Source organism: Uloborus diversus, chromosome 7 (assembly GCF_026930045.1).
Source record: "Uloborus diversus isolate 005 chromosome 7, Udiv.v.3.1, whole genome shotgun sequence".
Taxonomy (NCBI): domain Eukaryota; kingdom Metazoa; phylum Arthropoda; class Arachnida; order Araneae; family Uloboridae; genus Uloborus; species Uloborus diversus.
In genome coordinates this window covers 101,727,268-101,755,053 of record NC_072737.1, presented here as the reverse complement: position 1 = coordinate 101,755,053, position 27,786 = coordinate 101,727,268, and the positions used below count along the sequence as shown (strand labels likewise).

At 35.0% G+C, this 27,786-nt stretch overlaps 1 protein-coding gene across 4 annotated transcripts in view; it reads right to left on the bottom strand.

Moving 5' to 3' along the window:
- LOC129226092 (N-lysine methyltransferase KMT5A-A-like) overlaps positions 1 to 27,786 on the bottom strand; it is a 114,375-nt gene that overhangs the window by 22,579 nt on the left and 64,010 nt on the right. For 2 of the 4 annotated variants that reach the window (XM_054860683.1, XM_054860684.1), the window contains exon 2: positions 5,109 to 5,196. In XM_054860683.1, coding sequence (XP_054716658.1) covers positions 5,109 to 5,196 — 88 coding nt within the window. Of the gene's footprint in view, positions 1 to 5,108; positions 5,197 to 14,203; positions 14,454 to 27,786 lie in introns of those variants that run through there. The other 2 variants (XM_054860685.1, XM_054860686.1) reach the window with 2 other exon arrangements.

Below are 27,786 nucleotides of genomic sequence, written 5' to 3'. Positions count from 1 at the left end.
GCCCAGGTATATTGTCTCGTATTAAAGTCAGAGCCTGTGTCAAAAACTCTTAAAACCAAATCCACTAGAGTCTGACATGGTTTCTCAGCTATGGTGTTTTATTTTAACGTCAAGGAAAAATGGGTTGGGGTACTCAGGGCTAGCTTAAGGCATGGGCACAGGCCCAGGGCACCAACATTTGGGGGGCACAAAATCTGCAGGCAAAATTTTGATTTTGGACTTATTCCATATCGCACCCTATAGCAAGATGTAAAAATAAATCTTTAAAAAAAAACCTGTAAAAATTTAAATCTTTTTTTTTTTTTTTTGTAAATCCCAAAACTACTCCAAGTTTGTTCTATATTTACAACACTTTTTAAACTTATACCATACATAATTTTGATATTAATGGTTTTTTTTTTTGAAGGGGCAAAGTTTGACGATATCTTATACTATTATGTTTAGTTATTGTAATACTATGTCACTTCTATTTTTTTAATATTAAGTACCACCAAATTTAGTACACATATGTTTATACTCAAGTTCAAGATATTTTACAGCTTCTGCATATAAAAGAAGCTCAGGGGAGGGGAGGCACCAATTAAATTTCATGCCCAGTGTCTTCAAAGTCTTTAGTCGGGCCCTGGTGGTATGGAATCAGCAATTGGCTCAAAACATTTTTAATAAATCTGTCTATTAATAAAGATCATTTTGTTAAAAATTTTCTCAAAATGCTCTATTTCAGATGAATTAGCATATTATATTTTGTAATAGTAATCACAAACAAACATGTTATAAATAACTTATAATTGATTTTTTGTTTTATTTTTTTAAATTTTCATGTGAGGCAAATATTAATTCAAATATTTTACAGCATTTTGTTTTTTTTTTTTTTTTTGAAAAAGTAATATTAATTTATTGCAAAGAGGAAAGTCCAAAAAAGAAATTCTAAAATTAAAATGGAAATAACTTAGGAGTCATTCCATTTCAAATCAGGCAGGCACGTATGAAAAGTGTCATATGACTCACCGATTTTTTTGAAAAAAATACAGTAGTTACAACTAAGGGACATATAAAATATCCCAAAGATTTTGCTAGAAAAATTTTTTTTCTTCAGTTACAGCCTATTAAAATTCTGCACAAAATCCGCCATTTTGGAAAAAAACGGCAAAACACTCCATTTGAAATAGACACTATTTCAAAAGTATTTAACCTATTTGAATAATTCTTTTTTCTAAAAATAAATAAGGACCCATATAGCCTCTAGACATCGTTTTTGAAAGTTTAGTTAGGTTGTTTGATAAAGAAAAAAATTCATTTTTGCCGCGAAAAAACTGCATTTTTATCGATTTTATGATTTTTTTTCTCCATGAAAAAAAAGTTTTTTTTACTAAACGGAGATGGCAGTCTAAAGCCCTTATATGATAGTTTCATAACATATTTTATTATAATCATTGGATGCATACAGCCTCGGAAATAAAAATTGAAATTTTGAAAATTTTCAAAAATTAGCGATTTTTGAAGTGATTTTACTTAAAAAACCCATTTTTTAAAAATCTAAAAATCAGCTCATTTGAACCCCATATAATGCTTAACAAGTGGATAGACACCGCATCCAGTATTTTTTCCCATAAAATGTTTTATGATTTTTTTTGAAAGTGACCTTATCACCCATTGCATGCATGTAAAATAAAAATGTCCAATAATTTCAGTAACTGAAATTCTGATTATATTAATGCATAATAGCTACAATAACGGTGCACTTTATCAGGAACAACTAAAATCTTACTGACTTTTAATAATATATCAGTAACAAACCGCTTTTGATGATCCAGTCAATTCTTCTTTTTGTAAGACTCTGTGTGTAGCCTTTAGATAGAAGAGCCTTTGGTGATTATATTAATGACTAATAGCTACGATATAATGATGTACTTTATCAGTAACAGTAAAAAAATCTTTCCTTTTTTTTTATAAATATTAGTTTATTTTGTAGCCAAAGCTATGCATTCACCGTTACTTTCATATGCAGCAACAAATCATATTTTTTCTCTTTCAATTCTCTTTCTCTTCAACTCAATTACGCGACAGGGGAAACCATCAAAGGGAAGAACAATACAATGCATTTAAAACAATTAATTTTAATTTCGTGCTTTGGTTGTCATTGGCGAATGTTGTCACATAATTTTTGGATCCTACCTCGTATGATTACTTTTATACGTTAGAATATATATACTAAATTCAAACTGCAAAACTCACTTGTAGTTTAAGAATTTAAAAAGCCCACCTATTTTGTGAGAGAAGTAATCAATTGAACATGGTTGTAAGTTGAGGTAACCAAACAGATCTCACCAAAGGTAGCTATTATAGCCAGGGATCCAATTTCTAACAAAAGAAGTGCAGGATCCCTGTAGTCTTCAGAACTTATTTTAATGCTTATGTGGCCTGAATTAGGTCAAAAATACAAACATTTGAGTGAAACAAATAAGGAAGTATGGGAGCTCAGCTCCCATAACAATTAGGCACTGATCAGCAGAAAAATATATTTATATAACGAAGTACAAAAAGACGAATTGACTGGGTCATCAGAAGCGGTTTAATACTGCTATATTATTAAAAGTCAGTTAAATTTTATTTGTTTCTGATAAAATGCACCATTATTGTAGCTATTAGGCATTAATATAACCAGATTTTCAGTGACTGAAATTATTAGAAATTTTTATTTTACATGCATGCCATGGGCAATAAGGTCACTTTCAAAAACTCATAAAACATTTTATGAGAAAAACATATGGGATGCGGTGTCTATACACTTGTTAAGCATTATATGGGGTTCAAATGAGTCAATTTTTAGATTTTTAAAAAATGGGTTTTTTGAGTAAAATCACTTTAAAAATCACTTAATTTTTGAAAATTTTCAAAATTTCAAATTTTATTTCCAAGGCTGTATGCATCCAAGGATTATAATAAAATATGTTATGAAACTATCATATAAGGGCTTTAGACTGCCATCTCCGTTTAGTAAAAAAACTTTTTTTTCATGGAGAAAAAAAATCATAAAATCGGTAAAAATGCAGTTTTATCGCGGCAAAAATGAAATTTTTTCTTTATCAAAAAACCTAACTAAACTTTCAAAAACGATGTCTAGAGGATATATGGGTCCTTATTTATTTTTAGAAAAAAGAATAATTCAAGTAGGTTAAATACTTTTGAAATAGTGTCCATTTCAAATGGAGTGTTTTGCCGGTTTTTTCCAAAATGGCAGATTTTGTTCAGAATTTAATAGGCTATAACTGAAGAAAAAAAAATTTTCTTGCAAAATCCTTTTGGGATATTTCATATGCCCCTTAGTTGTAACTACTGTAATTTTTTCAAAAAAAATCAGTGATGGTCATGTGACAGACCCTGCCTGATCTGAAATGGAATGACTCTTAGTTCTTAAGCCCGAGCTGAGCCCGTCTCATCTCTGGTAGTTAATTTTGGCGTTTTTAATTCTTTAAAGAATAAATTATGAATTACATACAATAATCAAGTTCCTGTATTAAACATTATTTTTTGCCAAACAAGCATTATAGATAGAAAAAATAATAAAACAAATAATTGATTGAAAGAAGAAAAAGGCAAGCCTTTTCTTTAAAAAATCTAATTTCATTTTCTGTATTTAATTTTGGAACACAAAGATATATTATTAACTGAAAGATGTCAATTTTATTGAACATCTCTTTTAAACATATAGATTATTAGTTTAACAGGATTCTTTTCTTTTTGGAATTGATTCATATGATGCAATGAAAGAAAAATATAGCTTTTTTTCCCCAGCAAATATTGATGTAACTACATAAAAGTGACATGTGACTTATTCTTGCAGAACTTGGTGTTATATAAAAATGCTCAGAGCATTTTTATATCTCCAAATATCATTAAACACATCTTTTGCTAATTTTGATCTGTATTAATTTTCGCATGAATATGCAACAATTAATATCTCTTTTGATCTAAAATAAATAATTGTGTACTAATGGTGAATGCTTGTTTTTAATTAAAGATAATTTATTAACAGGGGCAAATCCAGAATTTTTTTTCTCACTACCTATTTTTGTGAAAGTACTGTATCAATAATCTATTTTTGTGAAAGTTTTTTTTATTATTAGCATTGTGTTTGGGATCTTTCACAGGCACATTCTACTTTTTGTTAAGAAAATTAGAGCAATTTAAATGGTAGTTAGAAAGGTTCAAATGTTGTTTACTATTATTTCTAATTTTTTTTTTTTGGAGGGGGGAGGGCTAAGAGGTAGGAAAATTACCATTATATCTCAGCTCAATAGGTTTTGTACTATGTACAATTCAGGAAATTATCATCCCCCAAAACTGATGCTACGTTGCGTAAATGCAATTTGGCGAAAAACAGCTAAAAATGAGTTTAATACTATGAAAAAGTTGTTACCTAAGCGATTGTTCATATATATCATCTTAGCATTTCATTTTATGAGTAAACTGTGTTTTAAACAGAAAAACAAGTTTTCTACTTTAGAATACAGATTTTTGTAAAATTTTCGATTTTTTAATATTGTTTCTAGAATGTGCAGATTTTCAAAGTTAGTTTTGTGAAGCTGCTGATTTTATAACTTGATTTTTGTGAAAGTATCGATTTTAAAATAAGATTTTTGTGAAGGTACCGAAAGAAGGTAATAAAATCAGCCTGTATTGGGCCCTGATTAATCAAAATAAATTTAATATTGATCATTGAACTTTAACGTTTTTTATTCTATACCGAAAATAAAATCAGTTAGTGACAGTACTGGATAATATTTATTGCTTAAATTATAACAGTAGTTGTTTTTGTAATGCTATCTGACGTGCCCCACAAGACAGACCAACTTACCCTGTGTGTGGGGCACATTGGTCCACTTTACAAAGTTTTATTGAAAAATTAATGTAAAAAAAGTTAATCAATTCAACGTTTTTAAAAAAAATCTGAGATAATGCGAAATGTTTAGTGAAACTTATTGTGAAAAATCTAACAGCTCACTAAATTTTTTGATGAGATAAAAATTGAAAAGTAAAAAAAAACGGACCAACGTGCCCCACCTTCCCTCCATAATAGAGTGAACTGAATAATAAAAATACTGTACTGTTCTGAATTTTCTTTATTTGAATGCCTTTTTCTTCTGCGTAGACAATCTTCTTGCACATTCATATTTAAAATGTTTCTGTATTTACCTAAAAAATATACTGATACAATTCAAACAATTATACACAACACATAAACAGAAATATACAGCAGTTGCTCAAGCTTTTTTATCTGAGGCCCATATCTCATCTTATATAAAACAAGGACATTGAAAGAAAATTACAAAGTAAGAAATATTATCACTCTACATGTTACATTAAATAAAGTTTTCATTATTTTTTAGAAGCCAATTTCTGACTATTTGACTTGAAATTTACGACAGTCATTCTAAATATCCGCCTCTGCCTCAGTCAACTTTTGTAATATAATCCAAATTCTTAAAATGCTTTCAGAAGTACAATTTATGCCACACATTGTTATCCATACCAGCGCCGTGTCCAAGGGGAGGGTTTTAGGGGTTAAGCCCCTCCCATTGGGGAAAATATAATAAAAAACCAAAAAAAAAAAGTACATATTTGACTTAAAACTAACTTTAATGTTGAAGTTTGTATACAGCATTAAAAAAAAATATCTTTGAAGTTTTCCGACATTTTTTCTTTTTCTAGCTCATCTGAAAGGAAGAAAGTCTTCAAAATTTTACTCCTCCCCCACCCCCTCCCCTCCAAAAGCATTACTCAGCATCAATTTTGTTTCCAAATCTTCAATTTCGCAAAATTTTCAGAAAAAGCCCCCGAATATCTAACAAAATCGCTTAAAATTCCATTCGAAAATCGCGTAAAGTTGAATTTGGTTCAGTTTTGTTATGGCCCTAATGTTACCAAATATGATCTTACAATCACATCTTTAAGACTGATTTCAGAAAAAAATCGGGCAAAGGCCCTCGAACCATCTTTCTTTAGCATCATCAAAAATTAGGTTTTTTAAACACTTCCGAAAAATTTAAGTGGAATAGCCTCTGAACCCTTCCTTCTAATATCTTAGAACATTGCTTAAGTTTTTAGCACTTAAATTTAGCACAGGGGACAGCACCAGAATCCCCTTCCTGTAAAAATCTTCAAAGTTTGTCTGCAATTGCATTTTTCAAATTTTAATTCGAAAAATTTGAAAGGGAGAGGAGAAATTGATTTCTATCTTTTTTTCAAGGGAAAAAAAACGATATGGGGGAGTTTCTGAGCTTACCCCAACGTCAATAAATATGGCCTCTAATCGCGTTTTAAGGCGTAAATTTCTACAAATTTCCACTGGGCCAAGTACCATCTAAAATTCCGTTTTTAAACCTAAAAATTTCAAAAAATTTCCGGGGGAGGACTCCGACCTCCCGTTATCAGATTAGAATTTTTTTCAATGTGCCCCCCTTAAAACTATTTTCTAGTTGCCCCGCTGTTTTGCACTCATAATTTTAAATCGTTATATAAGTACATATTTTTAACTACAAATTTGATAAGGATAAACAGGGGCTGAATAAAAACTATGCTCTACTGCAAAAAACACAATAATACAATTGATAATATTACTTAAAACGACGTCTGAAAATTTCTAACCCCTCCCCCCCCTCCCCAACACAAACCGCTATACCCCTCATTGTAACCATTTAACAGAAATGAAATGCAAGTAAGAACGAAGAAACATTGAAACCAAAACCCCTCCCTTTATGAATTTCTGGACACGGGCCTGATCCATACATTTCTATCATTTCTGTAATGTTCAATATGTTCTGTGGCTATTCATTTCTTCATAGTGTTTAGTCTTTCTGTAATTATTCAACTTACATTAGTAACCCAGATATAATTATGATTAAAAATGAACTCATACCTGATGCTTATAATGTAGCATTAATATATGTATTTTTATTTCTGGGAATGCACCAGCTCCATTGGTTATCACATCTTGATATAGTGAAAACAGTGCATCTCAGGAAATATAAATATTCACTAATGCTATATTGCAAAAGCATACTTAAGTTCATTTTAATCCTAATTTATAATAATGGAAGGTTCTCACTGTAAATCTGCTATGGGACACTGACTATATAAAATGTTATTTTTAGAATTAGATCTGTACACAACATCAATCAGGAAAAACAAATTGATTACATATCTTGTGTTTTTCAAATTAGACTTTTCTGACTGATGCAAGATTTCAAAAAAAAAAAAGAAATTACATGACTCGATCCTACGCTAAAAAAAGGATCTTGTTTGCCCACATTAATACAATACAAATACAAATACAAATGTGACGACCAGCAACAGGCTCTGGGCCCAGCTAGGCTGGTCCTAGTCAATTAATTAGTCCCCAATGAAGATCAATGGCCCTCTTAAAGCTATCCACTCCCTTGCTCATTACCGCCTCTTCCGGTAAGCTATTCCAAGTGCCCACGACCCTGCTAAAGTAGTAGTTTTTCCTGATTTCCAAGTTAGCCTGAGATTTAAATAGCTTAAAACAATGACCCCTTGTCCTGCTTTCCCGGCAAAAATTTAATCCATTTACATCTTTCATTTTGATAAATTTCAATAACTGAATCATGTCCCCTCTGACTCTCCTTTGCTCCAGGCTATACATGTTAAGCCTATTAAGTCTGGTATCATAATCTAAATCTGAGAGTCCCCTTACTAATTTAGTTACCCTTCTTTGAACCCTTTCCAATACAAAAATATCTTTCTTCAGATAAGGCGACCAAAACTGAACAGCATACTCCAAATGAGGTCTTACTAAACTCCTATATAAAGGCAGAAGAACTTTCTTAGATTTGTTTGAAATAGATCTCTTGATGAACCCAAGCATTTTGTTGGCTTTGTTACTAGCAATACTGCACTGTTGACTAAACTTGAAGTCCTGATTTATTAAGACACCCAGATCCATAACATTTTCTGCCTGATTTATGACTGAACCCTGTAAATGATATCTCATACGCTTATTTCCATGACCTAAGTGTAGCACTTGACATTTCCCTACATTAACTGCCATACCCCATTTATCTCCCCACTTAGTAATATGATCTAAATCCTCTTGCAGCTGTTTTACTTGTTCTTCATTTTCGACAATCCCCATAACTTTTACATCGTCAGCAAAACAACTCATGCTTCCAGAAATATTTTCATTGATGTCATTCATAAATATAATAAACAAAAGAGGCCCTAAAACTGATCCCTGAGGAACCCCACTTAAACCATCACTCCAATTAGAATGATTTCCTCTCACAACTACTCTTTGCTTCCTACCAGTAAGCCAATTTCTAACCCAAAGTAAAGTTTTTCCTCCTATTCCAATGTCAGCTAACTTGCTGAGAAGAGCAACATGCGGTACCTTGTCAAAAGCTTTTTGAAAGTCAATATAAACAACATCCACACATTTTTTGTTATCTAAAGCTGAGGTAACCTTGTCGTAGAAATGCAATAAATTAGTAGTACAGGATTTACCTTTCCTGAAACCATACTGCAAACTAGTCAACAGACTATTAGTCTCTAAGAACATCATGATCTTAATTTTGATCAAAGTTTCGAAAGTCTTACAAATAACCGAAGTCAAACTTACAGGTCTATAATTCCCAGCAAGACCTTTAGACCCCTTCTTGAAGAGTGGCGTTATGTTAGCCAGCTTCCAGTCCTCTGGCACCGTCCCCGAGTTATAAGAAGCATTGAAAATATTCAAAATAACATCCACTAATTCCTCTGCACATTCAACTAAAATTTTTGGATAAATATTATCTGGTCCCGGAGCTTTAGTTGCTTTAATCTTTTTCAAATGAAATAAAACCTCCTCCCTGGAAAATACAAAATAATCAAGCTGTATAATAGCTTGTGTCTTGCTAGTGTCAACTGTTGAGATACAGTTATCGTTAAACACACTGGAAAAAAAGTTATTCAGAACATTTGCAATATCCCTATCGTTTTGGATTAAATTTCCATACTCATCAACCAAAGGCCCAATTTGACTGTTTCGAGCTTTCCCAGAATTAGCGTAAGCAAAAAACCTCTTAGGGTTCCCATCAATGTCATCTGCCAGCCTTTGCTCCAATTCCCTTTTCTGAATCCGTACCAAATACTTAAAATTTCGCCTTGCCTTACCATACTGGAGCCTCTCCGCACTCTGACCAGTTTCTTTAAACTTACGAAAAGTGGCTTGCTTATAATTAAGAGCTTCTTTAGTCTCCCTGGAGAACCACATGGGCCAAATTTTGGTATTAACACCTTTTCTCCTAAATGGAACATAGTCCCCAACGGTTTTAGCAAGTTTATCCTTAAATTCCGTCCACTGCTGATCTACGTCGCTATTTTCCAACCCTGACGAAAAAACCTCTTTCAAGCTCTGTCTAAGTGCAACAAAATCAGTGTTTCTGAAATTGGGCACAAACCTAAAATTATCATCTTTGCACACTTCAAATTTAACCCGGAACCTAATGCTGTTATGATCACTATCTCCAATATGCTCCCCTACACTCAACCCCTGAACAAAACTACCTATGTCACAAAAAACTAGATCCAAAATTGCCTCTTGAGTTCCCTGAGTTACAACTTGATCTAAGAAACAGTCACCAATTACTTTTAAAAATTCCTCTTCTTTGCCATTACCAGGATAAAAATTATTCCAATCAATACCCGGAAAATTGAAATCCCCCATTATGATAACGGATCCCTTACTGGACATGTCACTAATAATACGGTACATCTGTTCATCTTGTCCCTGGTTTGAATTAGGTGACCTATAAATGTTTCCAAAGCGTAGCTTTTTGCCCTTACTGCTCATCAACTCCAGCCAAACCATATCAATATCAGTAGGCTTATCATTTATGACCAATTCATTGCAAATAAAATTGTCTCTAACATAAAATAAAACCCCACCACTTCTTTTACCTACTCTATCCTGTCTGAACAAATTATACCCAGCAATATGTAATAACTCTGCATCAGATTCGGTAGCCCATGTCTCTGTAATTCCAATAACATCCAACTGCTCATCCATAACTATGCTTTTCAATTCATCCATCTTGTTCCTAATACTGCGAGCATTGGTATAGAAAACTTTAAGCATGCCTAAGTTGCTTTTATTTAACACCCTGAAATTTCCTAAATTACAATTGTTAACATTACTACTCTTGTTCGTCACTTTATTTCCATTTCTAGCAATACCCAAAAAAATTTCATTCTCTCGATACCTGATGCTTGAACCATCCCCCCCCCCCATTCCAACTTAGTTTTTTGACTCCGAATCCCTTAAAATTAATCCACTAACCATTTTCAAGAGCTCAGATGCAGGCCATCCCTAGCAATCCAATCCCGTTTACAATGACTCCATACATCAATGAACCTGCTACTGCGCTTTTCGCAAATTGACTTCAGTAGCAAGTTCATACACCTCGCACGTTGATTTAGCCAGCTCCTTACGCTTTACTCTCCCAACTGTGTTACCCACCTCCCTTACCATAGAGTCCCCCAAAATTACACCCTTAGTTTCCCAATCTAACTCCTCATTTGAAACTTCCCCCTGAATCTCTGGAACATTTATACCCTCTACAACTGGCCTACACCCTAATGCTAACTGGGCTTCCAAAACTAGCATCTTAAGTCTTAAGTCTGAGAGTTCAGCACATTTAGTGCAAATATAATCCTCCTCAAAAACAGACTCATTTTCCCCTTTATACAGGCAGAACATATGACATAAATCACAAGAGATCCACCTGTCCCCCTTCCCACTCTTTACCTCTTTCATAATGCATATAACACCCATTTCTACTTAGTGAATATGTTCCAAAAGGCAAAACAGAAAGATAAAAATGCAAAAAAACTTAGAATAAATACTAAAAACAGCAGTAAATAAACAGAGTTGCTACACCCAATAAAGCACACAAGATCAAAAACCAGGAGATCACTACATGTTAGGCTTAGCTCCAAAAAATGCAAAAACACTTCAAGAATACAATAACAGCTAAAATGGGTTTGGGGTCAAAATATCGCCACCGAAATGTCGCGGGACAAAATGTCGCGGCAAAAATGTCGCCGTTCCAAAATGTCGCCGGGCCGAAATGTCGCCGGTCCAAAATGTCGCCGGTCCAAAATGTCGCCGGTCCAAAATGTCGCCGGGCCAAAATGTCGCCGATCCAAAATATTGCCGATCCAAAATGTCGCCGGGACTAAATGTCGCCTGTCCAAAATGTCGCCGGGCCAAAATATTGCCGATCCAAAATTTCGCCGGGCTAAAACGTCGCCTGTCCAAAATGTCGTCGGGCCAAAATGTCGTCGGGACAAAATGTCGCCGGGCCAAAATGTCGCCTGTCCAAAATGTCGTAGATCCAAAATTCGTTTATTCAGTTGGTAAGAAAAATTTAAATGTACAAAAATGATGTTTAACACCAAATTTGCAGAATAAATGGTTACTGCCTTTAATGAATGTCTCCGTTAAAATGGGACTGGACTAACTGAGTTTCATGATAAATTCTAAAAAGATTATTCCGTTTTGATTCGCAACTCTCGGCTGTTTTTCAGCAAACAAATAGAATACAAGCGTTACGTTATCTTATTTTGACACTAATATTAGGTCTCAATTTACGCGGTTTCGATTTACGCAGCATTTCCGCGGAACATAACCCCCGCGTAAAACGAGGGTCTACTGTACTAGGGTTAAGACAAAATTTGGTCTACAGTTATATCTTAAAGGGCGAGTTGCTCATTTATTTTTGGCTTCAGTCATCCCAAAAGGATGGATCACAGAATAATTTTTATCGTTTTATGTGACTGCTATATCTCAAGAAGTAATGCGAGGATTCATACAAAAATGTAGTATACAAGTGAAATTAAACGAAAACAAGCCTTATTTTCGTTCTAAGTTGAGTTTCATAATCGTTTACGTGAGTCAGTGTAATTAAATAAACAATGAAAAATATACTGAATTTATATATGAGAGGTTGAGCAGGATATCAATAAAATCTAAATTAGCCGTGTATTCCTCTCATTTTTGTAGCACTTTAACTAGAGTGAGTGTTAAATAAAAACTGAGTTTGCATTCTTATATAATTTGCGTAGTAAAAATTCACTAATTAAAACAGCAATTTTTTCTGAGAGAGAAAAACTTATTTGTTTATTATTATTATTATCAATATTCTTTTCTTTCTGAATTACCAAGCTATATTGAGCTGGAACTATTACTTTTTGAAACTCATTTTAAAAATAAGTCTAGGTCAAAATTGATCTGAATAATCTCATTGATATCAGTTATTTCACCCTACATTATGAAAAATTTTCTTTTCTATTTAAAATTGGAAAATGTGATTAGCTGACAAGCGCTACTTCGCATGCATGAAAGTATCCTCTTGAAAACCTTCAATAAAATAGCTGTTCTGAAATTGTCCCTTGATGTTCTATCGAACATATAAAGTTCATGAATGTTGAGAATTGAAAATATTTGTCATCGCGTAGAGTCGTTTTTCAAAAATCTGAGTGAAAGACACCTGTTTTAGCAGTTACGAGTTTCATTGATTTCAAAAGATTTGACGGTGAACATTTCGACGTAATTTCAGAATTTCACTCATAAGAGATGGGAGTTCCCACGGCAGTTTTGATCTTACTTTAACCAACGTTTATCTCACTGAAAACGGTTTTTTTTTTTTTTTTTTTTTTTTTTTTTTTTTTTTTTTTTTACAGTTCTTAGGGTAATGTTGATAAATGTATGAGAAAATTAAATTTCATTAAGATACTTTTCTACTTTATTTCCACCCTGGCCCGTGATTTCGAATTTTTCCAGTGAAAGGGGAGAAGGAGGATAACGGATGTATGTATAACCAATGCAAATTTCATAGGATTGCTATAAAAACCACTCCCACTTGTATATAAAAAAAAATTCAAAGTCGAGGGCCATTCCGCCTCTCCGCCTGATCCCCTAAATGACTGACCTGTCGCTACCGTAATAATATGCTAGAGTGAAGGAGTTATTTGTTTTTACTTCATTACGCCAAAAAATACAAACCGCCCATTCTCTTGCCATATTCAAATTGCGCCTCACTATTCTTTCATTCGCGTTTAGAACAGTTTAGTTTTACTTCGATACCAATATTTTGTCTGAATCCTTGCGTTACATCTTGATCCTTTATGTTACATCTTGAGTATTATTATTAATCAGATTAAACGAGAAAGAGAATTCCGTTGCAGCAGCCTTTCACATGTTTACGTTTGTAATAGTATACAGAAAAACGTATGTTTTTCTGAAAACTATTAATTTTCTGGAATTAATCTGATGTTTACGAATTAAGACAGGAGAAAACGTTTGGAATTTTTGAAGGAACTTACTTTGAAAGGAAATTAATATTCTTTCGCAACTTTTATGCTGGGAAGCATCGACGTTCATTTAAATTTTTCGTACAAATTGAACTAGCGAATTTTAGGCCGGCGACATTTTGGACCGGCGACATTTTGGACTGGCGACATTTTGGGCAGGCGACATTTTGGACCGGCGACATTTTGGGCCGGCGACATTGTGGACCGGCGACATTTTGGGACGGCGACATTTTGGACCGGCGACATTTTGGACAGGCGACATTTTGGACTGGCGACATTTCAGGCCGGCGACATTGTGGACCACCGACATTTTGGACTGGCGACATTTTGGGCCGGCGACATTTTGGCCGCGACATTTTGTCCCGCGACATTTTGGGCGTATACCCTAAAATGAGCCCCCAAAGTTAACAAAGCTATATTGTTCAGAAAATCCATTTCAAAACACTAAAATAAAGAACATTTGAAAAAACCCAATGTTTTATGAAATTGCTGTCACGAATATGCTGTTCTTCACAAAAGTGCAATTGGGAAACTTTTCTTTTTAAAATTTGAAAGCATTTAAATTGATTAATGCTGAACAGAAAAATTAATTCTTTCCGATTTTCTAGGCACATCTTGATTGCATTCTTTCAAACATTTGTTCAGATTTCAAAAGCATGAACTATATCAAAAAAATGCAGATCAGTTGGTTAATGTCAGAATCCTCAACGACAAAAAATGAAAGAAAAAAAATCCGTAAATGATGGCAACGAAACTCGTGAAACTATATAACTGTAGGCATTGAATTTGATATCAAAAAAAAAAAAAAAAAAATCACTTTTAAGATAAATACCTGAAGTTGTTGTGTAAAAAAATGCAGCTAAAAGCTAAGCATCACACACAAAATTTCCGTTATAACATCTTACTTAAATTTTGTTGATCAACAATACAGCATGTGTCTTACAGTTGCCATTTATTTCAAATAAACTAATGCCGGCATGCGAACAAATAAGTTCGAAAAACAGTAAAAAAATTCAAAAATTAATTTGAATTCTGAAATTTTGAATTCAAATTGTGTGTTTCGCAATTCCGAGCTGGGGACAGGACCCTACTCATTGGAGTTGTTGTTTCTAGAAACGGCTCTTGTCCCCCCAAGCCTGCCCTTCCTCTTGGGCGATTACGTGTGTACAGGTGTGTGTGTGTAGGCTTGTGTGTTTGAATAGACCTGTGTGTATGCACCACGTAGTTGTGTGTGTGTATGAGCATGCGTGTGTGTGTAAGACATGGACGTCACCGACTAGGAGAAGCGGAATCTGGGGGACAGTTTTTCAGGACCGGAGCAGCCGCGCCTGCAGAGGACGGTGGGCGGTGGTGCTGCAGAGGCCCTTGGTTCAAAGGGATTCTAGTTCAAGCTGAAAAAGGCACGGACACCAAAGACGGTCAAGTGAGAACAATAAGCAATCGTGATTGCTGAAAAAAATACCCCATCACCATAATAACAGTTTGGTAACAAGAGATCAAAAAAAAAATTTCCACAGAGAGAATTTTGAAAATGTCTCCAAGGAAATTTAACCTTGAGTCCCTATATGAAAACAAAGTCCGGGACTCTAGTTTAAGAAGTTTTTGGTCCTAATTATGGGTTTATATGGGAGCTAGGGCCTCCGTGGATTTGTTGTAGAAGCTTCGTCTTCTAAGCCGGAAGCCGGAGGTCGTGGACTCGATTCCCGCTGCTGCCCTGAGTGTTATTTCCTTCTCTTGTGTTGTTGTAAATCTTTCCTGAGTGTGTCCGGAGGCAAGGCGTTTGGCATGCAGCTATATGTACAGCTGTTTAGCTTCTAAATAAATAAATAAATAAATATTTTACGCTGGCCGACCCAACTTTACCCGATATTGGCCAATCTACCAAACACCGTGGTTATGACATTGGCCGATACTGCTGTGCTGCTGGGGAGGGTAAGTAGGGGCTCATGCTCCCCCCCCCCACCCTAGAATTTAAAACTTCCTTGCTTTCAGTACTTTTTTCATTGAAAAAATGTAAAAACATTTCTTCTCCAGTCATTAATGAATTATTAAAACTAAAATTTTAATAACTCTAATCTGTACTAAAATCGGTTTCAATGCGGAAAATATCCAGCTAAAACACAGGGACAATATCTGACCCCCCACCCCCACCCCCACCCCTTTAAAATTTTGCACATGCACCCACGTAGGGAGCTCGCATGAGCTCAGTTCGCGTACCAGAAGGGGGGTCTACTCCGGAACGGTCTAGGAAAATTGGACGCCGCACATTGGGCGCCCCTTTCTCTTCCCCCTCCTCTTATAGGATTTGAAAATCTTTTTCTTTACAGCAATGGATCACGTCTATATTAAATCATCGAGCTATAAAAAGTAATAAGCTACTTTTTCGATTTTCTCTACATTTTCTTGGCCAGTCATAGTTATGATTGACCAAGTCCTTTTCTTCAAGGATTTCACCTTAACCTTTCCCTTATTATCATCAATCACCCTTTCTACAAAATATTGAAGACCGCAAGAAACATTTTCCGCACAGTGGGCTCTCTCTATTTGGAACAATCCCTAATGTGAACACCTCGATATTCTGAATACATTTTGACAGTCTTGTCGAAGCTCCATAGACTTAGCATAGGATACCCATTAACCCCATAGGATACCCATTAGGGGTGTCCACTAGGGCTCGACCGATGGCAATTTTTGGGCGATGCCGATTGTTGGTCAATGGTTCAAAGACGGCCGATGGCCGATGGAAACATCTAACTAAGGTACGTTTTAAACATTTTTCAAGGTTCAAGGAATCAGTACATTGTAGAAATCGATGACAAGTCATATATATTAAAAAATAGATGAATAAATAAATATGATAATTAGGCAACTGACATATTCATATTTCTTATATTTTCCATAAAAACATGATGTCGACAATTACAGCGAAGTAGAGAAAAATAAATGGGCCACAGAAAAAGGAGAGGGTGGCTCGCTGGTAGGGCGCCCAAAGCGGGTAGTCATTCGTTTGCCGCCGCATGGTGTGCAAGCGGCGATGCATACGTCTGTCGTGTTTACCCGAATACCATGGGCGTCGCTGGCTCTTTGTTCTGGGAGGAGGGGACGATTGATGCGATGCAGAACAATCACCAAGAAGTTATACTCCTCCCCCCTTTTTTTTTTTTTTTTTTTTGAAAATAGGAACTTTAGTTTGATGATGTACAAAGAAACGGGAAGCCTTTCATCTCAAAAATAATAATAATGAAATAGTGCATATAAGTGAGAATTAAATACTGTGTGCTGAAAAGTAAAAGAAGATAAAACAAAGTTAAGAGGCACAAATTTTCAGGAAACAGCAAGCATATGTTTCGGAGCTACAAGAAACCCTTTTTCCATCTTAAAGAAGGGAGTTTATGGATAGCTCATTTTTATCGGTCGTGTTTGTTCATCAACATGATTTCTATATATATTCTCTGGGAAATTTTATCAGCATTAAGCTAAAAAAAGTTTTAACAATGAAAATAGATAAAAACGGATTTTTTGCTAAGTTTTGTAGGAACAGTATTAATGAAAAAGTTTTTCTTTTAAAAAACTAAATCTACTTCAATAGATAAAAATAATTTTTTGAAAATACTCAAAAATAACAATGTACGTGAATTCACACAAATACCTAATACACACAAAAACCTTTTTCTTTAAAATAACAAATTAAATCAAAACTTTATATATTTCACTTTTCTTTTATAGTCTTATATCATTGTTCATTTTGTAAATGAGTTTATTTATCTAGAGAGAAAATATTTAGATTAAAATTAGATGCGCAAGGAAGGAGAATTCTCTTCACATTTAGGTGAGTAAAAACTAAAAGTTAAAAATTCAGCTTTTATTTACGTTTTATAATTCTCTGGATATTTTATAATCCTAGATTGTCATTAATAATCTTGATCAATGACTGGGAATTGAGTAAATTTTTATTGCTACATAAATATACTTAAATAAATAAAACTGAAATTTTATACTAATAACAAAACAAAAAAATATATAATTTTAAAAGACATTTCTTAATGGTTCTCACTGCTGCGACATCTGTCCGGGTAGATTTTGAAAACTGGTACTTTTTTTTATTTTTGGAAGTTTCAAAGCTAGAAATGTTTCAAGAATGTGATATTTTTGACTTCTTCATTTTGAAGCAACTTAAGTTGTTCATATAATTGTTAACTTTATATCATGTAATGTAACTTATTTATTTCTTGGGAACTTTCAAGTTAAATAGAATATATTATCAATTATCTTGCACAGTTTCTGATTCCAAGGGTTCAGCACACAAACTTTTTAATTAAATATAATTTTCCACTACATCTTGTTATAGTTGTGTATAACTTAAAGAACAATCTATATATATAAAAATGGACTTTGGTAAATTTGTTCCAGATCTCAGAAACTACCCGGCAGATTTGGCTGAAACTTTCACCGTTTGTTCTTTTTGGTACTGGGAAGGTTTGTAGACCAGTTCGATAAAAATCCGATTGACAGTTCCTTTTTTATTCTAATTTGTCCAAATTTTCGCATAAATGCCCCAATATGACGGTTAAAAAATACGTGCACATATTAAAACTATGTGTCCATCGAAAGCGCTTATTTTTCTGCTGAGGATGGTATTTGTTAGAAAGTTCTAAGTTGTATGAAAAACGAGTTATGTGGACTTTTTTTTTGTTCCATGTTCGAAGGCTTTCTTCAACCCAATTCATTATTTAGTGTATCATCTCAACTCCCGGTTCATAGTTAGAATTGTTAAATGTTTTTGTGTTTCGTCTGACTGTTGGAGGCTTTTCTCAAGTCAAATCTTAAAAGTAACGTTTTTTCCCCAAGATTGGCTAATAATAACTATAGATTTGGTTGATTATTTTCCATTTAAACGGAACTTTAGTGTAATTAATGGTTTTTTTTATTATTTGTGCTGATTGGATTTTTTTAATCATTATCCAATCCAACAGCAGAAACCTCGCCAAAATTTATGCAGAAAGATTTCAGTAGCGGATGCATTTGGCAGTTTTTTCAACTGTCACGGTTTTTGAAGTCAAAGACTACGTAATAATGTTTGTCAGCTTTCACCATGTAAACAAAATATCGTCAATCAAAGAATCTTTAAAAACTTTTTTTTACTGTAAAATAATCCAGCAACTAAATTAGGCAAATCCATAAGCAGCACAAAAACTTCCATTAATGTGACTTTGTGCACAAATTCAAACCATCGCCAAATTTTACTATTTATTTTGGAAACATTACGGATGAAATTGTTTAGCCCCATTTTATGGTGACCAAAAGTATCTTAGCATATGGCGACAATATCTCTTTAACAAAAATTAGTAACATACCGTTTTACAAAGTAAGGAGGGGGAGCATTATCCAAGGTATCCCTAAACGATTCCCGCAAATTCGGTAATATTTTAAATCGCACCTAGAATCCACAATAATTAAGAATTTCCAAAATAACTAAAGCAAGTTTAAGGGGATCACGGGCGCGTGGCTACATTTTTTTAAACAGTTCGTTCTTCAGTAGACATACAGAGAAGGTAAAAATAAGTATTAAATGATAAATCTTTTTAAACATGTGAAGTTTAATTTCATATTACGGAAATTCTTCAAATTTGTATACGCTTAAATTTCGTGTTTTCGTTTCTAAATGAATACTATTTTGCTCTTTTTACTTACTGCTACTTTAGTTTTATGAGTAAGGAAGAAGCTAGATTTTAAGTCACGTCAAAAAGGTGTGTTTTTAGTTCTTTCACTTAAAACAGAAAACAAATGCATGTAACGATTGTTTCTGATCATTATTGCTAACCCAGGCAACGCCGGGTATTTTTGCTAGTATTTTATAAAATTATAATTGTAAAAATGAATGTTCTCAACATAAATTATTACAGGCCGAAACGGCCGAATCACACCTCATGATTCGACCAGGTCGGATGCTTCATTCAATCCCTTCATTGTAGTGCGGTTTTTTACTAACAGAGACCCCCCGCCCCCCCCCCCCAAAAAAAAAAAGATTTGTGAACCATTTTAAATTTTCCAATTATTATGTATTCCAACCAAACTTCGAGTTTTCAGTATTTATACCAGTAACGTCTTCCTCCAGTAATGTACCCATTCATATAAATGCAAATTTTACTGATGTTTATAACAATGAAATTTTGAAAAAAAAATTCTACAATAAACAAGAAAAAATTTGAATTTTAAGAATTTGAATTCGTAATTTTTAGTGCATTTTTCATCACTATTCTTGCAAGCCAAAAGATAGTCAAAGAACGAGATTAAGATATTTCTTCTATATGGTGGAGAGGAAGAGAGAAACCAGAATCCTCTCTTTAGTTGTAATATATCTTAGAAGTAATGTAATGTATTAGAAAAATATGGATAAAATATTTTATGATGTGAATTGTCAATAAATAGTTAAATACTTTTATTTTCATGTAGTCGAAAATTTATACTATCAATAGCGCAATATCATTATTTTCGTCTGAAATATTCTTCTATTAACTTAGCTCGTAGCATGTTGATGAAAAGTATGAAAAATAAAAATGAAATACCGAAAACTTGTGGGCCCCACTTCTGAAAAACTGGGGGGGGGGGGGTATAGCACCTCCTGACGTCGGCCCTGTATCGGATGTGCGAGGGACAAGTAAATAAAAAAGGAGCAAAATTTGCTTGAAACCGCTTGAATCAGAGACTTCATCAGAAACAGGCATGTTAAAACTCCGCCTATTCCTATTCCTATTCAGAGTCACAACTGACTACAACTGTGTTTATGTCGAGGACTGCATACTAAGTGCCTTGCCTCCATTATTTTATATACCGATAGATGGTAGCACCATCACCGGATCGAACAGTTAATGAGAATTTAGAACTAGTCCAGGAGCTAATAGCTACCTGGTGCTAGCACCCCCAGAGGTATCGTTTCACTTGGAGGATATTGAGACCACGAGCAGGGCCGATCCTAGCAGGTGTGCAGAGTGTGCGCCGCACAAGGGCGGCCAAAGCAAGGGGCGGCCGCAGGCCGCATCATATGGTTCTTATAATCAAGCAAAATTCCTCAAGAATTTCTCACAAGATAACTTATAATAAGTAGAATTTATATGCTGATTTTTAAATGTTCAATTGTCAAAGTATGTGTCGATTTCCCGACAACATAGCATAGTTTAAGAAAAATAGAATGTTAGGGAACATTTTGTTGGTTTATTGTTCATTAATATCTACTCTTAACACACATGCTTCATTTGGTTGCAAAGTTTGTGACAGAACCGGTAATCAGGCATGTATACAGGGGAGGGGAAAGGCCCCCTTCTGAAGCATGAAATGGTGCCGTCTAAAAGGAGCACCGAGGGCGGCCGTTTACCCCCCAAGCATTTATAGACCTAAACAATGAATACATATTTTATTTATTTAAAAAAAAGTATACTGATTAGATACTCTCGCAAGCATTTCAAACAACAAACTATGTAACAAACTCTGTGTTTAACAATCGTGATGCGTGGAGAGAAAGTGTAAAACTGCGGCTCCCTTGAGAGTAACATATATGAATGACGAACTAAAATGTTGTACTTTTCCCCCTTTATGAACATTTTTCTGATTAAAATCTTGAATGAACTACCCGGTTTCAGATCAGGTAGGAGGACAGGGCCCTTGCCCTGGGAAGAAAATTTAAATGTGGCTCCAAAACGAAGATACAAAAAGATGCCCTATCCTCCTTGACGAAACTAAAGAAGGTTTAAAATTGCGTTTCTAGGACTGTACTTTCGGAAAATTTCGCTGGTTGAACCATCGATCTTAAGGACCCAATTAAGCTTCTGATTCACCTCTTCCACCTTAACTTAATCAAATATAGCCTAAAAGTGCTGGCTCCAAAATCCAAAACGTGTTTACAGACGACAGCCTTTCCTATCATCAAACGTCATATAAAATTGCTTTGGCATTTTTCGAAATTTTTGCAATGGAGGACCCCGAAATCCATTCGCAAACATTACTACCAAATACAGTCTCAATTAGCGTCTTTCGAGAAGCCCCTAATTCCACCCCCTCTCACTTAACGTATTGAAAAAAAAAAACTAAAATTGCGTTTTTCAAACATCAGAGTCAAGAACTTTTGTGGAAAGACCCCGGATCCCTCTTTTCTCCAACGCAATCACTATACCTGAAAATTTCGTTTTTAGACGATTCCGTGGAGCCACAGCTTCCTGCCTAAACTAGCCTGAAGTTGACTTCAGGTTCAAAAACACAGTTCGTGAGAGCACACTGAACCCCCGTTCGCTCTTAGTCCCATCGTTATCAAACAATGCTTAAAATACGATTTTGGGACTTATATTTCTAAAGAATTCCGGAGGAGAACTGCCAGGCTTATGTAACTTTTCACGGCGCTGGGTCATATCCATCAATCGTCGAGGTGAGGTGGACAAAAGTCTATAGTTATATTTTTCAGATACTAACGTTGAAAAATATCCGAAAGATCCACAGAAGCTTCCCAGTTTTGTTAACGTCACCAAAGATAATATAAAACTGCGATTTTAGAAATATCCGCTTAAGAGCCCCAAAATCCTTCCTTCCCAAAAATAGCCTGTAAAGGATTTTTGTTCCGAAAAATATTTTGGTTCGGAATATTTTCATGTTTCCCCTATTGTTTTAAATCTAACGGGTTTTTGAAAAAATAGTGGCGAGAAATTACCGGAGGATAGCCGCCAGATTCCCTACCGTCACCAAAGACGGCCTAAATTTGCGTTTTAAACTTATATTTCGAAATCTTTCGATGGGAGACGATTGAATGTCCCTCCCTCTTGCAACGTCAACAAAGGTAACCCAAACCTGCGGGTTTAAAACTTCAGTTTCGGAGATTTTTCTGGAAGAACGCCGATCCTTCCTAAGCTACGGTCTTAAAAAATAGCTTCAATTTGATTTCAATTTTGAAAGAATTATAGGAAAGAACTGCAACATTACTTTCACCTAAAGTCTCGAAAAAGTCCCAAAAAATTCGATATTTTCACGTCAATTGTGAAAATTTCTCCATGCACCTTGAATATACTTGACTCTTTTGTCCTTGCAACCAAACACAACTAAAGATTAACTAAAATTATTTTTCATACGCCAATTCGATAATTTTCGTGGAGCAATCCTCCTCCCCTGAATCCCTGACACCTCCCCCAACGCTTACCTTTCCTCCGTCCCTTCTCTGATGTCACCGAAGAAAGACTATAAAATGCGTTTTTACGACTAGTAAATTTTGGTATCTATTACTTTCTTCAAAGATATAAACTGTACCTAAGGTGTTTCTTACTATAAAAAATTTCTTTCTTTTTATAAGATCATTCTTCTGCCCCCCCCCCTTTTTTTAAATTCGAACTTGGCATAGAAGTTTAAAGAAAGATTTATATAGACGTTAAAGCTTAGTCAAAATATGCAAATTACTCTTGAGGGGCGGCACATTAGGTCTTTGCACACGGGCGGCCGACACCCTAGGATCGGCCCTGACCACGAGCATATTTAACGTCGCCCAGTCCCCTTTAATGACGACGGGGGGGGGGGGGTCTTCGACGGGGGGGGGGCTTCGACGGGGGGGGGGGTCTTCGACCATCGAGGTTCGAACCCAGGATCCTCCGGTCCCGAATCCGACACTCTACCGATCGGGCTACCACGGCCCTAAAACTCCGCCATTACCAGGCCCGTGTCCAGATTTTCATAAAGGGAGGGGTTTTAATCTTACCTGTGTGTGTGTGGGGGGGGGGGAATTCAACCCCTCACAACCTTTAGTTTTACTACGAATTGACAATCCCAGTATGGCGTTTATACACCTGTAAGTATTGCTGCCCCCTCCCCTTCCCCTAGAAGGATAATTCTGGCAGGTAACCAAAGTATTCCTTCATTTTACAGGTTCACTTTAACCAAACATTGTTTGTTTCTTTTGAATTAAACCTGTTTACTATGCGGTTTATTGCAACAAGAATTAAAAACTCCCCACAAATTATTTTATAATGTAGAATGTACAGTAGACCCTCGTTTTACGCGGGTTTATTTTACGCGGTTTCAGTTATACGCGGTTTAAGATTTGACACCTTTATTTTATTTTACGCGGACGAGTTTCGGTTTTACGCGGATGCGGCTATGCAAAGAGATAAAATTTTTCTCTCTTTCAAAATCCAAACTCCTAAACATTGCAGATTACGTGTAATCAACTGCATTTTGGCGTGCTAATAATCGAGCTTGGGCCACTGGAGACATTTTATACGATTGGTTTCAGAGCTCTTTCCAGAAGTAAAGTTATTAAACTCACACAGTTCAGAACTCACTGGAAAAAGAGCTTTTAGGAGTGAAAGTAGGTCAAAATCAACGAGGATACCGACGTCGGTGACACACAACCAAAAACGTTCACATTGAATTTTTTGAGCCATTCCTAGACAATAGAATTGATTTTTCTGATTGTTTAGTGAAGGAAAATTCTATCTTGGAAATGACGCAAGTGATCATGGATGCGTTAATGCTCTGCAAAGAATTACAGGGAAAAATTCTTGATGACTGCCAAAAACAATCATAGCCAGCTCATCTTTATAAACAGGACACTAAATTAATTATGCATGTTGTGTATGAAAGTCGATATAAGTATACATTAAACTTATAATATAATTAGTCATCACTAGAATGAAGTATTTTGTTATCTAGCGAACCAAATCCCTATTTTAACACTAGTATTAGGTCTCAATTAACGCGGCATTTCCGTGGAACGCAACCCCCGCGTAAAACGAAGATCTACTGCACATCAGATTTTAGGTTCTGAAATAATGCTTGATACCTTCTTACTTGTAAACTAAACAAGAACGAGCTTTTTGTAGATTTAAATTACATTACTAAACACACTCGCCAATACATTTTCATAGCTCAACATATACCAAATTCATCATTACCTCCTTACAATAAGCAATATTAATGCTTTGTATTGGTAGCTCATTCAGCGGTTCTACCACCACAGTTTTTCCAAAATATTATTTCAGTCGGTAAAGCTTTAACAATTGTAAATTACATAACATTTGAGTGGAATGTAAAACTTTTCAAGTCAAAAAAAAAGAAAGAAATGTAAGCGTTTAGGGTTTAGGTCCAACTGAGTTGAGTAAGAGAAAAAAAAAATACAGAATTACTGAGTTAAATTACAGAAAAACTTCAGAGAAAAAGAGAAAAAAAAAACGCTAAACGCAGACTTTCACATTAAAATTAATTTAAGTCAATCACTTTCTTCATTTGACACATATTTGTTTCCCCAATGGGAGGGGTTTAACCCCTAAAACCCTCCCCTTGGACACGGCTCTGGCCATTACAATATTTTGTTCGCAAACCGCCTGAAAACCTCTGGCGAAACCCCAAGGGTTCGCGAACCACCGGTTGGAAACCGCTGATATAGATTAAAATCGCGAAAACATAATCAAAATGAAAATATTTCAAATGCTCGTAGTTACCCAAAAAGTCTAAAAACAAATGCAAGAATTTAATTTCTTTACGCTCAAGCGAGAGAAATGGCAACACATATAGTCCAGTCAATAGGTAGAAAAAAACGGACTTGCCTTACAAAAAATGGGGTCAAAGATTTTTTTTTTTAATTTGTATATACTAGTGCCAATATGAAAAAACCAAGTTATCCAACACGAAAGACCTCGGGAGAAGTTTTGGGGGCCGAAAACCCCCAAATATTTGTGACTTTTTGTGGTATTTCCAAAATATCTCAAAAATGGTTAAAATTAGAGAAAAACTTCGAATATAAATGTTGGAGATGATTAAATTTCCTTCAACTTTTGTCATTACAACATTTTTGTAGCATGAAAAGCAAGCGAGTTACAACTACTTGAAAGTCACACTTTTTCTGAACGCCTCAGCAAAGTGCGTAAAGGCGCATCGGATAACGAAGGAAAAAAGGAGAAACGCCGGTTGCCTGACCTTGGAAATGATTTGTCTTTCGCAGTTGAGGGTAAATCAGCCTCTGTTCCCTTTAACATAAACAAAACATCCCCATTCTATCCTTTTTTTTTTTCTCTCCAAATGCGATATATCGACTCAATAGCTACGCGTATTGGTCATTTCAGAGTTCGAGCAAGAGTATGTTTTATCAATCTGTGTGTTCTGTATTACAATTTTTTTTGTAGAAATGATTACGCCTGACCAAGATGTTTTTTTTAATTGCTAAATCAGTTTGAATGAAGGCAAAATAAGGATTGTGAAGGAGAAGAGAATAGAAAATCTTCAGAGATTCTTCAGAGCAAAACGTCAAAATGGAGGAACATCAGTGATTTTTGAAGGACTTAAAAGAAGTGACAATTCACGCTGCCTGTCACAAATGCTATATCAATGAGCAATCAATTTCTTCCCTTGAAGTAATGGTTTAACCCAACTTGGTAAGCTAAATTCCTGAAGAAAGATTTCTGGCAAATAATAACAACAAGAATCGCCTTATCCAACTTCTTAAGACGTATTTCGAAGAGGGTGACATTGAAGCCAGGCAGGCTCAAGAAGATGCCGACTTACTTACTGTTCTTTCAAAGGTGAAGGAAATTGAAAAGATTGTTATAGCGGGCGAGAATATGGATCTGATGGTGCTGATGACAGCTTTAGGACAGCCTTTCAGCAACTTGTTCTTTTTAAAACCTGGAATAGGGAATACTTGTGATTTGTTTTCTTCCCACTAAATCCTTTAAGTTTGACCCCAGCAATATTGTTTTTATCTATGCGTTTAGCGGGTGTGATACGACATCGGCAATCTTTGGACAAGGCAAAATTAAGTTGTGCAACATAGTCAAAAAAATTCCTGAAATTTCGGAAGCTATTGAAGTATTTATGGATCCAATTAGTCATCATGATGCTGTAGCTGCAGCTGGAGAAAATATTTTGAAAATATTATACACAGGTTTCGTAAGGTATTTGAACCAATCTTTGGATACTTTGCGATTTAATCTTTTTATAAAACCAGTATACAGAGCCAAAATAAATCTCGCATGGCCACCTACAGAGTGCAAAAAAAAAAAAAAAAAAAAAAAAATGCTGGATGTTATCATTCATATTGGTGCTACCAGCAAATTCTAAGTTGGTTGGGCAACATAATTGATCTAGGGAAATGGGGTTGGGAACACAGAATGCAAGGTCTATTGCCTGTTGACTTGAAAAGAGATTCAGCTCCTCAGACTCTTTTGAAGATTGTATCTTATTGTACCTGCAAGAAAAATTGTACTAAAGCCTGTTCTTGTTGCAAGGTGGGTTTGAAATGCTGCAGCATGTGCAAACACTGCAGTGGCATAAATTGTGAAAATGTTGCACAAATTTCATCTTTGGATGAGACTTTAGAAGATGATTTGTTCTAGGAGCTTTTGGAATCACAGCAGCAAGGAGATGAACAATTCAAGGACCACAGATTCAGGGGCGGCATTTCACCATTTCATTTGGGGGGTCGAGTTTCTTAAATATGTATAACCCCAAAACGAAACCAAACACACATTAGCTAACAAGAAGTTGTCATAAAATCGGTTTAGTATAAATAAAATTAGTGTTTAGAAACAATTAAAATTTTGATTCATTGACTAAAAAGTTATAATACTGTTACAAATCCTGTAAATAGTAATTATTGTAGTAACGTAACCTGTAAATAGTTTCCCGTAATGAATATACAACCCCTTTTTCATATGGCTAAAATATACGACCCCTATTCCCTTTTTGTTCATTGATAAAATTTGATAACGGTCAACGCATTTCGAGAAGCGTGTGGAATATTTGAGAAAATTCTTTTCGGTGTATTTAAGCCGTTAGCGATGGATAAACAGGGAGTTTTCGATTCAGATTTCGAACTGAGTGTGTGTATTAGCTCTGTTTATAGCGAGGCATTTCGCTGTGTTGTTTTCGTATTTGGAAGTAAATACGTGTGTAAACGTTGAGTTTACGGTGTTGTGTGATAATTGCTGATGAATAATTTAGCAGTTGTTAACGGTTTCTCCTGTACATAGTGTAAATAAATTTCCTGTGTTTTTATCAAGAACTGTGTCTTCATTTCAAGAAAGTGGAAGTCGCACCGAATCCGTTACAATTGGCGCCCAACGTGGGGCTTCTTCTGGACTTTCTTGGAGTAAGTGTGACTTTGGACATTTTTTCATAAAGACTTTTTTTGAATTAGGACTTTATTTTTATGGTGATTACTCGCGCAATGGATGAACAATTAAAACAACTTCTTGACGCAATCACCTCTGTGAAGAGTGATATGGCGGCTAATCAAGAACAATTAAAAAGTGACTGGACTGCAAGTTTAACAGCTAATCAAGAACAATTAAAAAATGATATGGCAGCTAATCAAGAACAATTAAAAAATGATATGGCAGCTAATCAAGAACAATTAAAAAATGATATGGCAGCTAATCAAGAACAATTAAA